General features: G+C 39.2%; 1 protein-coding gene across 5 annotated transcripts in view; it reads left to right on the forward strand.

The window, feature by feature from the left end:
- Nucleotides 1-267: 267 nt before the first annotated feature.
- The window catches only part of LOC131695491 (uncharacterized), a 99,831-nt gene continuing 81,405 nt past the window's right edge, over nucleotides 268-18,693 (forward strand). For 4 of the 5 annotated variants that reach the window (XM_058984027.1, XM_058984028.1, XM_058984029.1 and 1 more), the window contains exon 1: nucleotides 268-1,292. In XM_058984027.1, coding sequence (XP_058840010.1) covers nucleotides 1,097-1,292 — 196 coding nt within the window. In that variant the 5' untranslated portion in view covers nucleotides 268-1,096. The remainder of the gene's footprint in view (nucleotides 1,293-18,693) is intronic. The other variant, XM_058984031.1, reaches the window with a different exon arrangement.

Genomic DNA, 18,693 nt, shown 5'->3' on the forward strand with positions numbered 1-18,693 from the left:
TCGTTTTCAGCGGGCCATTTTACTACGGAAATGATAAAAAAAAGTTGAGGATATCACAACTTTTTGAAATTTGTAAACTAGTGTAATAAGACTTTTATGGACTTACCTTGTTTCTCACCATCGCCCCTTCAACACTGCACTCACCGACGCTCTCGTTTCCTAAAATCTCTCACGTGAAATCGCTCTTCCCCACGAACAGCGGAACGCGTGTTTTCAATCGCTTCGAGCGCCACAACAGCCAGCTGCAGCAGCAACAGCACTCGCGATTCGTTCGTATCAAAACATTCGAGTTTCGCATTTCGTCGGCTGAGCACGCGTTCTGTTTTCCCTCTTCAAGCAAAGGAATTCTATACTGTTTTGGTATACTAATTTAGTGACACTTAGTACTCGAGCTAGCCGTTTGCCATAATAAATTATTTTTAGTGTCGTTATACCATCTATGGTGGAAAATCACAACGGTGCCACTACTAGCGAGCGACTGTCGTCGTGTACTTGGACTACTGCTCTAAAGAGTGTATTGTGAAATAAAATCAAGCTCGGCCATCGAAGCAGAAGGCAAGTGCAAATAGTGAGTGAGTGAGTGTAGAAATTAAGCTGCAAACAATAGGAAGCGCGACGAACGATTCGGCCCGAATCGAATCAAGTGTGAATTTCTGGCTTTGTTTTGCAATTTGCGAAGAAGCGAGTCACGTGTGTTCCATCGCATATTCAAACTACTGGATGGTGGTGATCGGGTAAGATAAAGCTACCAGGTGCGATTTGGCCTGCTGAGGTGTTAAAAGGGTGCCAATGTGAATCAAGTGTTGCTGTGTTTTTTTCTGTTGTTGTTTATGTACCACACCAGCAAGTGTTTGAATGTAGTGTAGCTTACCACTGGTACGAGGCTAATTAAGCTGTCAGAAGATAAAAAATAGCATTATTTGTTTACAACCGTAAGAGCCAAAGTGTAACCTGTTCGGGAGATCCGTAACCGGGAACAGAGAAGAAAACAAGACTAGCATTTTCCTGCATCGCGCGCGCACCCCGATAGTGGTCAAAGTTGGCTGCCACCGAGGACGAAGCAACTGACCAGCGTCAGGGTCGGGGCGGTGTCACGATGAGTCTGAAGAAGGCGAGCCGCACCAAAAGTCTATCACTGAGTGGCGATGACTTCCCGCTACGGCCGATTAAACCGCGGGCGGCCTTTGCCACGGCCAAACGGCCCGAGGATACGATGAAGATTATGAAGTACATCGATGACAACGTGATCGGGAAGGGAGTGGCGTTTCTCGGTCCGTTCGGGAGACGGAAAGGTGAGTGTTAATGGGGGTGGATGGTAAGGGGGATTAAAAAATCAAATTATTCCTGTATGTTACGTCTTTGTGTAAAAGTTCTGGAAACGGGAAAATTTGGAATTAAAGCATGGAAAAAAAATTAATTATGGGATTAGAAGAATACAACATCTTAACAGCGAAAAGCCCATAAAAAATTACTATTGAGAAAGACAAAAAGATTTCGACTACTGAAGTCCCGAGAGAATTCAAACTTGCAAACATGTAAAGCGCGTAAAAACTCCGTGGGATCCATGATAGTAAACGCATCCCTTTGTTTACATCCTCCGATTCGTAACAAAGAGATTTACGTTCTTACGAGTGAACGCGTTTCGTTCTGCAGAACCCCTACCACCGCGCCAGCGTGTGTATATTTCTCTTTACAACACAGTCGTAATAGGGAACAGATAAACAGGGTGGTTCCAAAAAGCGCATGCCCAACATTTCTACTCGCTACAGTCACAGAATTTTCAAAATTTGTTTACGGAACACTACAGATGCGCAAGGAATCCGTTTTGTTGCAAGGAGTTTGAAGATGGGTTTCCAACCTCAACACAGCAGTTTTTTTTTGCTATCGTATAAGTGTTGCGCAATTTTGCGCTTGCAACTATGCAATCGTTACGTTTCGCTCCGTTATTGTAATTCTCCGCTGAAGAATAAAGCCACACGAATCTCAGCAAATTTCTGGCGATTTTGTGTGCTTTATTTACGCAAAATCTTATTCGTTGTGCTTTGGAAGAGTTTCAAAACAAAATTTAGTACCAAGGTGTTGACACTTTCAATGGATTTAATTTATCTAATTCATCTCATCAGTAACTAGCACCAGCTTGGGATCACTTAGACGATAAATCCAAAATAGCACCAAATTGGCACCATTTATGCAAAATTGGTTTAACTCAATTCTATCCTATTAGGGAGTAAACTTTGCATAGTATCAGGTGTTTGATTCCTAAGCCAAAATACGAGTGTTCGTTTTTTCATTCTTATTAGCAATCCAGAGCTTCTGTACATGCCTCCTGCGACATGACTCAGGACCAGTCAGTTGCTTTAAGCGTTAACGGTATTTGTGTGATTATCTGGATTCAACTTCTAACGGGCGCTAGTTACTGACGAACTGAACGCTAAGCACTAAATGCATTATTTGTTCGTTTTGCCCTTTGTGCACAAATCGTTTAAACTATTTTTTCCATAAAACTAAATTCAAATTTCAAAATTTCCCACAAAATTCAAGTTTTTTTGAGTTAATTAATTGTAATCGATCCCTAGACGATAAACATAAAATCAATTTTTTTTTCAAAGGACCACCTTTTTAAACAATTATAACTCAAAAATCGGTAAATTGAAGCAAGAAAAACCTGGCTAAAACACATTGCAATACTACTTCAAGCTTGAAATTCTACAATACTTACTTAAAATGTCCTATGGGTAAATGAGCATCTATTCGTATACACTGAAGCCTCCATTTATGAACTCTTTTTTTTAAAAGTAATATTCGATTTACGTAACTTTTTTACGAACTTAATTCGAAATAACGAACTATTTTTGAAAAGCTTGAGTTCATACAGCACAGCATGAAGTTATATACTTATGTATTCTTAGTTAATTGTTACTAATAAAATATGGGTATTTTCGGAATGGGGTTAACGAGTGCATAACGCAAACAGAACCCATATTGTTGGTTATCAAGAATATTTCTCAACCGGCAATCGTCATGTTGGACTTCAAAAAGATTCCAATTGTCGATTTTTTGAATCTAGGGTTATCGAGAATATTGCTCAACCTGAAGTAGCCATCTTGGATTTCGAAAAGGTTCCAAATTGTCTATTTTCATCATCTACTTGTCAAGTCCGTTCCAAAAATATCCATATTGTTGGGGTTATTTTTTACGAACTAATTCCATTTACGAACCCCTGGTTTGGTTCGAAAATGGAGGTTTCAGTGTATAGTACTTTCCCTCTCGTACACTGCTAGCTTCGACGATCGGAACCTTTACTAATCTGGATATGCTTCCTAATAGTTTAGTGTCTTCGAAAAGGTGTCTCGGGTAAAATTGGACATCAATTGACAACTTTGGCTTTCGTCTAGATGTTGTCCGCGCTTTTCCAAAGGAGACGCGACGATTGTATTTCCTCGCAGCACAATTCGGGGCGCTGTTTGGCGCACAATTCATGACATTGCTGTCACGTGTTGTGCGATTTGGTGTAAAAATTTGGTTGCAAACAAAACATTCGAAAACCTGATTCTGGAGGCACACTTTGCATTGTAATATTTGTACGGCACTGCAGTGAATTTTTACTTTTCAAGCGTCTTAGTGTAGGTCGTACATCTCATCAAATGCAACGCAAAGCAATGTTTGAAAAATGTTGTATATACTTAAGATCTTTATTTATGGCAAATAAAACTATTTTGTTGGGACTATGCAGTATTCATTCCCAAAACGAAAAAAATCGGATGGAACTCATCTGTTCTAAGAACACTAGACCTAACGTTGCGTTGCGTTGCGTTGCGTTGCGTTGCGTTGTGACGATGATTTTGGTGGATTGCACACTGACTTCATCATGTTTGACTGCTGATTATCTAATAAGAGTTGCTTAGGAAGTGGTAAGTAGGAATTCATACCAATTCGACCCATATTAAAACCTCAACAGCATGATAGCCATCATTGCCGGCCGCCCCCATCTCCATCGTTCACGGGGAAGGATAAAGGATAAGGTAGACGGGAAGTGTTGATGCTCCACCTACTTAACGGAAGGACGACGATTCATCAGACTCTTCCATAGGTGTCGCGGAGTTGGTGGTTTGGAAGGATATCAGGTCTAGGATTCGCTCCAAGCAAACGATGCGACCTGTAAAGCATATTTTATTAGGTAGTTGTTTAGTTAGTCTTCGAGTGCACGATCACTCGAAAAAGAGATGATCTTGTTTAGTTTTTGGTTATTTTTAAACTCTGGGCAGCCGGCTACCGAGAGTATACTATGTTCCCTAAACAAAAACAATTTGAACTCCACACAGCCGATCGTGGGGGTATTGCCTGGAAAAGCTAATCTTATCTGCGTAATGGGCCGGATCACTATTTATTGCAACAGTATTTAGACAGAACTCGCTACTTCTTCTCTACGATAAATTTATTGGCTTGAAAACTACCAAGTGACAGCATATTATACTGGCAAAAATAGCGCGAGATGTTATAAATCAAGGAAAGTATTTCTTATTTTCCATATCGGATTGTTTGTGGAATACAAGTATACGAGCGATAATACCGAACACTGAAGGGAAATATAAAGGATTGTTAACCTGATGCACGGGCTTGTTAGCAATAACGGAGCTTTAAATTAGGTTCATAAAAACAGACGCGGCGAATTTTCAATACGTATTGACCCGTGTTCATAGATACTAGTCAGATTAGTCGTATTGGGGCTAATTTCCAATCAACTATTCATTTTTACGGCAATGTTTTCTCGACTAGATCTGTTCGCACCCTCTCATTCTGTTCGCACCCTCTCATTCTGCGGTCTAAGGACCAAATGTCATCAATAGACTTAGACTCGCGTGGAGGCATGAGATAGGAAACTTGTAAGAATTTTGCTATCCCATCGTTTGACTACCAGAATAGATGGGAGAACAGTAATACTAGCAAATACCGACTACCATAAGAGCGGTGCAAATTTGAACGAGTGACGTAGAGTACTGCATTGAAAAAAGGACCAGGAGTGCGATTTTACGAAGTTTTAGCTTCCGATGGCCCTACATTTGCTGACAAAGTGAAGTTCTTGAATGTTGAGATTTTTATTACTATTTAGAAAAGCAAAAGTATCATAAAGCTAGTGTCAGGCCTTCATGAGACCTCAAGAAGTCACTTTTAAGGGTATTCGTAAATGTAGATTTGTCGGTAGACGGTTCCAAATATAATAGAAAAATACCTAATTTAACACAACTACAGATCACTTGCAACATAAAAAGCTTTTTGTGAAATTCGACAGCTCCATCTTAGGCCAATTCAATAATTTCCTACATGAAAGTTTCCATTTTTTAAAAACGGTTTTTAAACCAAAGCTTTGGAAGTTAAACCTTGGCGTGGAAGTGCCGGTATATTAATATATTCTGTTACTTAGTGTAGAATTAGATTTCGTCATTTACGGCTAATATACAACCGCCAGAAGAAACTTAAAACGTTGGTACACAATCAAGAAAGACGAATCAGAAAAGGTATATGTCAGTGATTCACTAAATACAGACTGGAAAGAGGGTAATATGGAAAACCTTAAGGTCCGTCCAGATTAAGTCTTCGGTACGGAGCAAAACCTCGGCCTAGGAACTCCTAGCATGTTGTTAGTCGCCTCTTACGACATGGGAGCAGTTCCCAGAGGTTCTATTCTTGGTTGAAATAGTGCAAAGAGGTTTCAGCCCGCCGGACACCACACGGCTTCTGTTCTAAGAACACTAGACCTAACGTTAAATTAAGTTCGATTTTTGTGTTTCGAATTCAGCTCGTCAGTAACGAGTACCAACTTAGGGCCAAGTTAGACGATACATCTAAACTAGTACTTTGTGTGTTTTGTACAGGATGCAGTAGTAATACACTTCCGGATTTCAAGACTGTTGTCTGTTGTTCGCAATAACCAGTGCGCCAAAATAGACAAATTCGTAGACAACACTGCTGCCTAGTCGGGCCTTGTCGTGATCGGTTTTGCATACCCGTATTTACTTCGTTTTGGGCGCATTTATCTTCAAACGAATTTTCTCGGTTAACTGTATGGTACATGACTTTGAAGTCGATTAATAGATGATGCGTAAAGATTATATTCACGGAACTTCTGTAAGATCTGCTGGGAAGCGAAGATTTGGTCAGTTGTAGATCATACTTCGATGAAGCAGCCTGAGAGCCTTTCACGAATCTGTTTGATGGCGGCTACATTCACTGGAAGACGATTTGGGTAATCTATCTATATATATAAAAGTCAATGTTTGTATGTATATGATTTATAGACTCCCAAACGGCTTAATCGATTTTCGTAAAAATTTGCACACAGTAGGTATTTGGTATGGGGCGTGTTTGTATGCTATTAGTTGGAGATTATCTGCCCGCCAGATGGCGCTTTGGAACAAATTGTGTTTTCCTCCTATTTCGCAGCAACGCGCGATGGGTATTAGCTAGTATAATATAGAACTAAGGACGGTGAGAGTTTTACTAGCCCAGTTTATAGCTTTTCTTGTAGATCTAACAAATAATCCCATAAGTCTACTTTCTACTTCTGCCCAAGTCAGACGTACAATCGAACCAAGTGAACAACAACTAGCAACCTCTCGATCTAGTATGCATTGTCTCGAGAACAAAGGAAACTTTTAATTTATTCCGGCCATCATGAGTAAAGTTGACGAAAAATCTCTGTCCGACTCAACACAGCGGTCGTTGACTTTAAATTCTGTTCAATAAGATTGAGTTTTCATGAAGTGGAATACCTGCTGAAGGTGAAGAGGCAGCTAAAGCTCAAGGAGGTTATTTATCTACAGTATCATCATCTTCGCAATGTAGTGCTCATATCATTCAACACGTTAGCACAAGCCGAACGTTTCGTTTTGCAGAACAACTTGAAGCACGTGGCTGAACGTGATAAAGTTGGAATTAAGATTCCCGTGTATATAGAAAAAGACTATGAGATGTAAAATTACATGACCTATCACCACGTACCCCTCCTAATCTAATCGCAAAATACATGTCGCAATACGGAGAAGTAGAATCCGTTACACGTGATACGTGGAGAAATTTCTTCCCGGGTACACCTAACGGTGTTCTTGTGGTGAGGATGCGGATCGAAAGACCTATCCCCTCCCACTTGACTATAAAACTTAAAATCCACGAAGCTACTATTCATCAAACTACGTTACGCACCCATGAGGGACAAACTCCTACGTGCAAGTATTGTAATCAGACAGCACACCACGGACAACCTGCGCGGAAGATACAGAGGAGAATGTATCGCTACCGATTGCCAATGAATCCACGGAAAACCAACCCAAAAAAGAATTTTCAATACCAATACCTGAACCACAAACGGTTGCCAAATTTGTGGCAGCTGTTCAGCCTATATTGACAACTGTCAACTGTAAGTAACATCGGTGATGAAAATAATAAGAATTTACATTGGTCACCCGTAAGTGCAAGAAGCAGGAAAGAACATCTGGTCGCGAGCACCAAGGCACTTTTAACGATGATGACCTTGATACAGAGGACAGGAGAGAATTAAACGGTCCCCATGACGCAGTAGGCGAGCCGCGAAAGGTCTCCGCTCGCAATAAAGTTGCGCGCACGAGATGTTACAAACAATAATATTTGTTTTTATTTTTATTTTTTACATATTGTAAACACATAAAGATCCACGGCTCCGTTAAGCTACCGCTATGAGCCGTGTCAAATAAACGAAATAAAGAAAAATAATCCCATAATTTGCAAAACTCCCAAACGGAAAAAATGTTGGACAGGACTAAATTTTTGTGCATAAGGACACAGGACCAAACATAAGGCATGTTTTTTTATTGTTTCGAATTCTCCTCGTCAGTAATTAGCACCAACTTGATGCTAGGCAGATAAGTCCAAACCAGCAGCCAATTTGATACTGGTTAGGGCCTATCTAACAAGCATTAAGTTGGTGTTAGTTACTGATGAAGAGAATCCGAAACACTACAAAAACTGAACTCATTTTTCAACTCCCCCGTTCGGTTCGGTATCGCAAATCCTTACTATAACCCGCTCAAGGTAATTAGCTAATTTGAACGGGCCGATCTTGTGTCCTTTACTTCACCTCTCTGTCACTCACTGCATCGCCTTTGTACGTCTTTGCTGCCTTGGTCCTCTTCCTGTTCTCCATTCAGATATTCATCGTCCGTCCGAATACTTCCATCCTTATAACGATGCGGTCGGGTTCTCCTCATCAGTAACTAACACCAACTTAATGCTAGTTAGATAAGTCCAAACCATACATTACGTTAGGCGCTGTGTCCTTAAGCACAAAATGGTCTTATCCATTTTTTTCCATTTGGATATTTTGCATAGTACCAGGCTTTATTTTTATACCAAAATACGGTTTCGGTTCACATTCCTCATCGGCAAACAAGGCCTCTGTGCTTTCTATCGAGACATCACTCGGTACCAGCCAGTTGTTTAGCGTTCACGCAAGACGTGACTTTTTGGATTTTAGTGTCTAGCTAGCGCCAATTTGGTGCTATTTTAGACTTATATAACCAGTAGTAAGTTGGTGTTAATTACTGACGAGAAGAATCCGAAATACAAAAAAAACTTACAACATGGAGCTGCAAGTCCCCGTGTTTCGACCGAATCCTGCACGATGAGCTGAAAACTTACCATTTCGAAGTCATTGTAGGGACCTTGATTTGCTGGACTACACAGATGAGGAATCGTGTGGGTATCGAGCGGTTATACTCTACCAGAGCGGAGGTACAACAAACGAAGTGGGAACCGGTTTTATAGTGCTGGGTAAGATGCACCAACGCTTGATAAAGTGGTAGACGCTCAGCGAAAGGAGATTTGTAGTAAGCATCAAAGGCCGATTTTTCAACTACAACATCAACAACGAGTATTGCTCGCATGAAGAGAAACCCGACGATAAGAAAGACGAGTTTTACGTGCAGCTGGAGCGTCTTCCTAATCGAGGAAATGACTAGTTTGACGGCAAGTACCAGAGGTTAGCTGATTAGTACGAGAGCGAACGATAAACGATACAGAAAAGCGCGAAATAGACAAAATACGGTATTCTGACGAATGAAATGCCAACAGAAAGATCGGAATAACGAAGAACGTAGACGCCAAATGTCGATGTCTGACACTATTTTGAAAACCAAAATATGGCCACTTCTAGTTTAGTAGAATTCTCTTAAACCCGAATATGGGTATTTTAGGAACGGGCTTGACGAATCGATGCCTGAGGCCATTTTAAAAAACAAGATGGCGAGTTCCAGTTAAGCGGAATTCTCTAAACCACAATCGATGTGCCCAAATCCAAGATTGCGACTTCCGGTTTGGAGAAGTCGCTATAACCACAACATGAAATTTTTTTTAGAGTACTGGTGATGAGTAGACGTCAGATGTAAATCCTGAAAGCCATGTTATAATCCAGGACGGCGAATTCTGGTTTAGCGCAAATCTTTCTAACCTTAATAATACTTTGACGACTTGATTTGATCTATCCCTGATTTTCTTAGCTTTTGTAATCGTTTGACGCCAAGTTGTATTGTAAAATAGACTCTGTACTGTTTGACTATTGTCAAACTCTGTATGTAAACTTTAGTGGCATTGGTATCAGTAGGCTATAAAACCCGAAATTTGACAATTTTTGTCATTGGAAGAACAATGTTTACTCTTGCCATAATCACCAAATCCTTCCTTGTCCGCCGATATACCTTCATACAGCTAAAAATTGTGTTTACATTGCACGGCCGGTAAATCGTCAGTTTTACACGCCCGAACGGAGCAGCGAAGGAAAAATTTGCCCATTCAACAGGAAAATCGATTCAATGCCCTGCCAAGCGAGCACGTACCAAATGGACCCTGTTGCTGTTGACACCCGTCCGCAGGAGAACGCAGGAATTTATACGCCAGTATGTGAGAACGAGCGAGCTGAAAATTGATTATGGCGTTGAAATGTTCACGGTGGCAAACATTGGCCAGCTTTGGTTGCGCTTCGACAAATTCCATAGGAGCTTTTCAAAAAGGAACAAAAGATTGTATAAACAGACTTATGTTTAAATAGTTTAGCAAAATTTGCTACAATTTCGTCGCAGAAAACTTCTCCAATTTCTGGTATGAACGGTAACTATGTGAGGTAACGCATACTTTTGAATGAAGCCTCTTAGCTATATGTCCTTACTGGAGAAAATTTAGATAAAAACATTTTTTCACCATTGAAGAGAAGATTGCTTAAAACCATCTAGGTGCGTGAAGAGCACAAAACCTATAGCTAAATTAGTCGTGGAATTTGCGTTTCGACTTCGTCTCACCAGTATCTGACGCTAACTTAGTGACAGGATTAAGTTAGCACCGGATTGACGCAAGCTCCAAAAATGAAAAGGAACCCTCGTCCTGTGTGATGCCCCTCAAGAAAAGGAGTTCATGCCTGGAAATGCCATAACTCAATTTAATTCAATTATTGATATGTTCGATAATGTGAGCACACTGATTTCAAATGTCATTCCGAACATCGGAATTTACCAACAACAATAAACACAAACCAGCTAATGCTGATTTAATGCTAAACAGGGTGTCGTCCTACGTACACTATCTGCATCGCCAACTTCACACAAGGTCTTGAAACATTCCTTCATCGCGCAAAGGTGCGATAATATTTATACCAAGCAAAATCGTTAATAGAAGCAACAGTACTAATCGTCGCCGCCTACACTGCCTAGTGCATACGGAAAATTTTGCAGCTGCAGTTATTGTGCTTAACGGCCGGCAGTTAAATTGCAATTTACTAACATCTTCGTTTATAGTACTAACCGCTTGGCCTGAGGTGTGCAATGCGCGGGACATACCAGGATGCATATATTGCGCCGTCGATAGCAGTTATTCACTTGCCGTGTTGCCATTTATTGGAAATATTTTAAAGGAACCAGGAAAAATGTCAACAGAAAGTTCAGTCACCGGAGACTGTAGTGAAGAAGGAAACCAAAAAAACGAGAAATTATGCAAATTGCACTCGGATTAACATAATCGCTGTTTCCGCTCTTTTTGGCTTAATTCGCATCAGTCAGGGTGAGGGAGCGCCATTTTTATTCGATTCCACTCGGTTTGTTTATTTGCACATCAGGCGCGAACCAATTCGCGATATTATTTAGATATCAAGCGACTGTTTATTGAATATTTACTGGCTGCGAGCGGGCATTAAATTGCGCTCCTTTTAGCATTTTAGCTTATTGATATGCCTACTCGTGCGTCATTCATAAAGTTGGATCGGTTTTGGAATGCAACAACCACCGAACCGAACTGAGACGTCGCCGTCGCTTCTGGTCGTCTCGCCGGCATACGGAATGCATGTCTGTGTGTGAGTGCGTAATTGAATTCAATTCCGGTTGAAGTGCAAATTAATTAATGTCGACTTCGGGACGGCTGCTGTGTTCCTGTTCGTGCGAAAGAACACATTGTGTGCGATTGGGACGATTCGGGTATAGCACATCCGGCCGACGGTATTACTGAAGCAATAGCATGTGCAACATCCAGATCATCTGGATTCCAGATAGCTCATTGCGTTTAGAATCTATCCTCCGATTGTAACCAGTCTTAAAGTTTTGGAGATTTGATAAAAAAAATGCTTGATTTGCAAGTATATAGTCAATGCTTCTTTCTCTTGTGCTTTGTTTCAAGTGATTAAATCCTCCTAGAAGGGTGATTCTTAAATTTAGCATTTTCGGAAGATGTTTCAAGTTTACGTATTTGGGAGAGTTATCAAGTTTGTTTTTTTTTTCAATTCAACTAATTTTAGTTTGGGGGAGGGAAGTTACCCCTAAAATCCCTCCTGGCTACACCACTGGCTTTGAAAGTGTGAAGTATGACGCATGGCTGACTTTCATTCAACATTTTCATCCGCAACCTTTTTATTTTCTTGCATTCCTTGCAAGGAAACTTGTTGCTTTTCATCTATCAAGGTTTCTTACATTGATTGCAAGTGGGCTTCTTACATTTTTTGCTCATTACCAGAGTATTTGCACTTTTTGCACGGTGTTCTTATCGGGTTGGTTTTTCTTGTAATCTTCGATTTTTTCAAACAGTATTTAGAAGATTTCCCTTTACATATTCCCAGACGAACTCCTTTTTCGGGCGACTCTCCAGCGCAGTTATTAAACCGATACACGACTCACACAGGCTTGTTCTTGCAATTTTTCGCCCATTGCAGTAAGAATATTTGCCCGATCTGATACTTCGTTGAGATGATTCGTTGTTGTTTTCGTGAATGAAACGCAGATGGCGTTGCAAGCGATGTAAAGGATGATAAAGGATGTTCATAAATTCATGAAAAAATCAAGATTTCGTGAGGTCAGGATCAGGCGCGATTAGTGATTTTCGGGATTTTCATTCGGATTTTTCTTGACCTCCAATATGAACATTTATGATGCATATCAATGGGTATTGATGAGAAATTCATGTTTTTGTGCAAAATTAAATGTTTTTGTGATAAAAACTCGATAACAGCATTCAAATGGCCATTTTCTGCCCTTTTTGGTCATTGTTCTGATTATTACAAACTAAGTTAGCTAAAACAGTTTAAATAAATAAAACTCAATGCAATAAACAACAAATACATCTTTTTTTATATATTTTATCAAAATAAAACTTTGTTAATTCAATGAGACAGTGAAAATGGCAATATTTTCAAGTGACTTGTGCCAGTGATTCCTTTTGGAATTTGGAACCACTATACTACCCATGGTCACACAGTTGTCCCGTTTTCTATGGGATTTCTTATTATTATGGAACTGATAAACTGTCATGGGGAGTATTAATAATTAAATGATATTTCATAAAAAGACCCAAATTGTGTGAAATTGTTAAAGTGAAAATTTGATAACCATGTGCAGAGTTGCATGAAACTGAAAATGATTATGGATATCGTCTAAATATCGCAAGCCCTCAGGAAAGGTCGTGAATCATGTACTAAGAATCATGAACTAGTTCACGAAGCCATGAATAATATTCTATGATTTTGTGAACCATTTCACGAGCACGGATATTGAATTGTGACTAATATATTAGGAACGAGTTCACGACGATTGAAAGGATTCATGAATAATAGTCGGAATTTTATGAAATAATTCACGAGAAAATATGTTTTGATTTTGCGAACTAATTCATGAAAATCAGATCATGTTCAAGATGTAATATACCATCGAACTCGGAATAATGTTTCTAAATCAATTAAACCATTAGTCTACTTTTAATTTTTTGAGCAATATTCATGAAATTGCGAATTTAAAGGAAAAAGAATTCCATGTCTGATATTCCAAATTTTGTGAAATACTTCTCGAGCAGAATATTAAGATCCTGTTCATGCGAAACCGATTTTAGTTTTTAAAAATTGTTGTTATTCTAAATATCTTTGTTCTTTGAATTTGAGTGATTTTCATAAGCTCTGTTTGAGAGGATTAGATTGCTAGTAAATGAAGGCACAAAATGGTAAGTGGTAGGAGCATTATAATATCGAGTCTGTTAAAACCGGTTTGTTCAATTTATTTACGATTTTATATAACTGCATGATGATGATGATGATCATGAATGTTGATTTCTAAGAGTATCGAAAGCTTGGCTAATTTAACAGATTTCTAACCCAGAAAAACCACAGCCAGCATCACAACGAGGCTAGCCGTGATTATGATTAAAACAAACATCATTGGGGTAGGGGCTTGTGGGGTCCTTGAATGATCCATTAAAAAAATTCTTGTTTTTTGCAATCGAGGACGATTTTCCAAAAAGCCTATTTTTTCCTAGAAACGACGAAAAAATGGAATCGTTCGAGAATACGGCAAATAAATTACGAACAATTAGCAAGTAATTTTCGAGATCGGCCGAAAACTTTTTCGGCAATCCTCCACCGCAACGATGTTTTTGGGAAGAGACATGGTTTCAAGATAATCGTGTTGATAACATTTGTCTTTCTCTGGACAGAGTCTAGATGCCAGGTGGTATCGAGCAGCTGGTACCAGGAATTGATCCACTGGATTCTTGCTTTTGCATCGTTAGTGGAAGTAAAAACATCAATTTCTCGTATATTTTGCCGAAAGTATTCAGGTGTGAGATACTAGTGGCCCTTAAAGTTTGGCCCAAATTTTTATGTATGCGTTATATTATGTTTGGCCTTAGATGTGTAATATAAATCTTGCTGAAAGCTTGTACTTTGATTTATGTCAAAGTTAGCTTTAATCCGTGGTGGCACATATTGTCCATCCTCGACGACTCCTGAGGTCTCTAGTTTAATTTCCTTGTACCTTTTCCTTTTCTTTATTTCAGAGAGCGAGTAAAGGCGCTATAACCTAGGCTCATTAGCCAGGACAGGGTTAATAAACTCTGCCCCATACCAGGATCATAGCACCAAAGGAGTGACATTAATCCTTTTAGCTAAGTCACTCTCAACGATTTATCAAACCCCCTTTAAACTGAAACGGTCGGTACGGTTGTCCACGTTTCTTCCTTATTTAAGGTTCAAAATGATTCGTTGATTAAATTCTTCATTAAATGAATAATTTGATTACCGTTAAATTTTGAATCATCTTCCGTATCTGCACAGTTGGCAGGGCCGCTTTAATGGTTGTGTCACATACCATATGTGCCAAACATTAATATTGACAAGAAAAATGGTAGGCGAACGTCTGCAATTTTCCAGGATCCCTACGTGTGTTGACTGTGTATGTGTAGACTAGACTGCCCAGAAAAATAATGAATTTTTGAAAACTTAATCGGCCCACCTCTGAATCGATTCCTAGTCCCACCAGGAGTACTTGCTCCAAATTTTAAGCAAATCGGACAAGTCTAGCTACCGGACCAACGTGCTTGAAGTTTGTATGGGATTTTTCGACAATTTACATGGAGAAAACCCACTTGCTCACATTTTCGCCGCTAGGTGGCACTGTATACATCAGATTATCACCAAAAGTGAAACTTAAGAAGATAATTTTATTATCTACAACTTTGTTGAAGATTGCAAAGCGATCCGACTCCAATAGGAAAAGTTATTAAACTTTTAACGAAGTGATGTCTGAGTCAGTTTTGCATGGGGCCTAGCAATGCATGGTAGTGTATCAGTACTAGGTTCTAACAAACTAAACATTTTTATGGAATAATGGTTAGATTTAGCTGAATAGTATGTTCGGAAGAATTGTAGTACATAATACGAGTTATGTTTTGGTTAGAAAATTGTAGTTCCAGATCTGACCGCATAGATGGCGCCAAAACTAACTTTTCAACGGAGAGAGATAGAATATCGAGATGTTTGGAAGAATTACTGCAATATTCTTGTTCTACAACTTTGTAGAAGACACCTAATTTCTATCTCTCTTCGTTGAAAAGTTAGTGTTGGCGCCATCTATGCGGTCAGATCTGGAACGACAATTTTCTAACCAAAACATAACTCGTATTATGTACTACAATTCTTCCGAACATACTATTCAGCTAAATCTAACCATTATTCCATAAAAATGTTTAGTTTGTTAGAACCTAGTACTGATACACTACCATGCACTGCTAGGCCCCATGCAAAACTGACTCAGACATCACTTCGTTAAAAGTTTAATAACTTTTCCTATTGGAGTCAGATCGCTTTGCAATCTTCAACAAAGTTGTAGATAATAAAATTATTTTCCTAAGTTTCACTTTTGGTGATAATCTGATGTATACAGTTCCACCTAGCGGCGAAAATGTGATCAAGTGGGTTTTCTCCATGTAAATTGTCGAAAAATCCCATACAAACTTCAAGCACGTTGGTCCGGTAGCTAGACTTGTTCGATTTGGCTCAAATTTGGAGCAGACATTCCTGGTGGGACTAGGAATCGACTGAGGGGTGGGCTGATGGGGGTCATTTTTTTCTGTCACTCTAGTGTAGACTAGAGAGAGAGACTAGACTAGACTAGAGAATTTTAAGATTCTGTTCATGCACAGTGGAAATGCTTGGGAGTTTCTTCTAAATATCACGTAAGATGGATCGTTAATAACACTGTTCGACAGCAAAACTTGAGTGTGCTGAGACCGCGTACTAGAAGGAAAATGATTTGAAGCATTTGAAGATTTTCCGAATCATCAATTATTTTTGAAAATTGAGACTAATAAAATGGTAAGAAAGTGGCTATTTATTGTGTATATTTGAGTACTGAGTCGAACGACGTAGATTTTGTATACAAGGTCGCGTTCTCAACTTATGCATATTTGAGTCTAAAATAAATGCTCAAAAACCTTTTTTGCCTTTCTCATACAGAAAGACTATGCAATTGCCCCAAACATCGATATTTTAACCGAGGTCTGGAGGTCCGAGTCTCATAAACCATTCGACTGAGTTCGACGAGATCGGAAAATGTCTGTGTGCATGTATATGTGTGTGTATGTGGCAAATAATGTCACTTCTGTTTCTTAGAGATAGCTGGACTGATTTACACAAACTTAGTTTCAAATGAAAGGTACAACTTTCCCATCGGTTGCTATTGATTTAATTTTATTGATAGGGCTTTCTGTTCCGGAGTTACTGGTTGAAATTCCCATACAAATTGGTACCACCATGATGACCAAGTGATGCAATACATATTAAAATGTATGCAAAATTAATTCGATTTGCGGGTCTAGATCACTAATGACAAACCGAACTAGCTTTGATTACATTGGCCGTCTATGACAGTTCTTGATGCCCCCGGTGGAACTTACCTAGCTCTAAGTTAATCTCACAAATCATCAATTTGTGATCGATTTTTACAAAAGTTGATTTCAAATTAAAGATATGACACTCCCATTGACTGCTATTGAATTTTATTCAGATCTGATTTCTGGTTCCGTAGTTATAGGGTGGTTAGTACGTACGTTAGTACAGGTATTTTCCATATAGCCCGAGCAAACAAAAATCCCACAATACACCCATGGGTGTTTGAAATGGGTTCAACCCACGAAAACACCATCGTCATGGTCCGGTAGATTCCATAGAAAAACCATGCGTTGGTATATTTATGGGTTATTAAGACCATTTTATGGTGTTTTAATGGTTGCGAAAATTGGCACGGACCATACGCATGGTCTTTTCAAGGGGCTGTGCGGTGTTTGAACCCATGAGTATTTGCTAGGGAAGACCATGTTTTAGTGTATTTATGGGTTATTGAGCGGTCTCTTGCGATTTATGGTGATTTCAGGGTTGTGAAATTTGAAACGGACCATATTTATGGTCTTTTTAAGGGGTTGTATGAAGTTTGAACCCACGAAACCGTTACAATCGTAATACCTCAAAGGTTCAAAATATTAAAATGGACATTATTGTCCACTATCGACAATTTCGAAAGTCCCAGGCTTCGGGCATATTCCAGAATAAAGGTCACATTGGTTATTCGGTGATAATTGTACCGATTTTCACAAACCTATTATCAAATGGAAGGCATAAAATTCGATTGGTTGTTCCTCCCATTAACACTCCGCAGTATTCTTAGACTGCGCGTTTTCAGTAAAGTTTTTGAGAATGATGTTGGAAACAACTTTATTGAAGAAATAATAGTTCTATGTATGCAACATATGGAGATATAGTAGCATATTTACAAAAATATTATTAAATCTATTTTTTTTTGCTGTTTTAGAGACCCCCCCCCTTAGAAAAAAGTGTATTTCATAGTTCTAAGCAACCCTGGAGAAGGTCCAACATATGTAAGAGTTATCACAAACAAAAAATTCAGATCTTAACTTTAAGGGTCTATTTTGCAAAAAAAAAACAAATATTTCGATACCCTGAATAAATAGAGTATTCGTGTCTTTAACAAAGTTATTTTTAACATCATTTTCAACAACTTTACTGCAGACACCAAATCTCCACATTATATTTTGGAAGTGTTGATTCTTTATAAATACTTTTAGGGTTATTAATAACCAAAATTATTTTTTCAATGGATGCGCTGTATTATGCTATAAAAATTCTTCGAAGACACTAACCATCCTAAGCTGACAATTTTGTAATATTGACCGTAAAAAAACTGTTTATGAGCATGCGTTTCAGTATTCGTGACTTTAAAAGTTTATAACTGGAGCACACGATGATGTGTACAAAATTTAATTACGCCAGTCGATCAGTACTTGCATATGCAGCCACTTGACTTTTTTTTATTCTCAATTTTCAATTCAACAAGGACATTACCGTGCTAGTGTTGTGATCCTTCCTCATTGTAATTGAAACATTGGTCCACTGGCTTATGAAACGAGGGCCGCACCTTCTGAACCGCCAGACCAGACGCATACATGTATATTAGCTAACAGCAGTGCTTTATACCGTGTCTATCAAATTGGTCTCGATCTACTCTCTCTCTCTCTCTCTCGCATGTCATTCAGCTGTCAATCACGCCGGTGTATGATGTCACAAACATTGGTCGGTTAGAGGCTTTCTAATAACTAACATTTATATGTCAAATGGCATCGCGTACCGGAGAGCACTAGGGGCAATCAGGACAAATCTATCGCCAGTCTCATTTCACTCACCCCCTCAATATTGACTAATCGATGAGGTTGCGAAGTAAAGCGGAATGACACTGTCGAAAATTCGCTGCGGTCCGGATCAAAGCAATCAGACGTGTGGCGTGGCGTTGCGGCGAGTTGAATGTCTTTGCATATTTTATCTCCTATACACAGCAGACGCAAGGTGAGATTTTATGG

Source organism: Topomyia yanbarensis, unplaced genomic scaffold, assembly GCF_030247195.1.
Source record: "Topomyia yanbarensis strain Yona2022 unplaced genomic scaffold, ASM3024719v1 HiC_scaffold_4, whole genome shotgun sequence".
NCBI classification, from domain to species: Eukaryota; Metazoa; Arthropoda; class Insecta; order Diptera; family Culicidae; genus Topomyia; species Topomyia yanbarensis.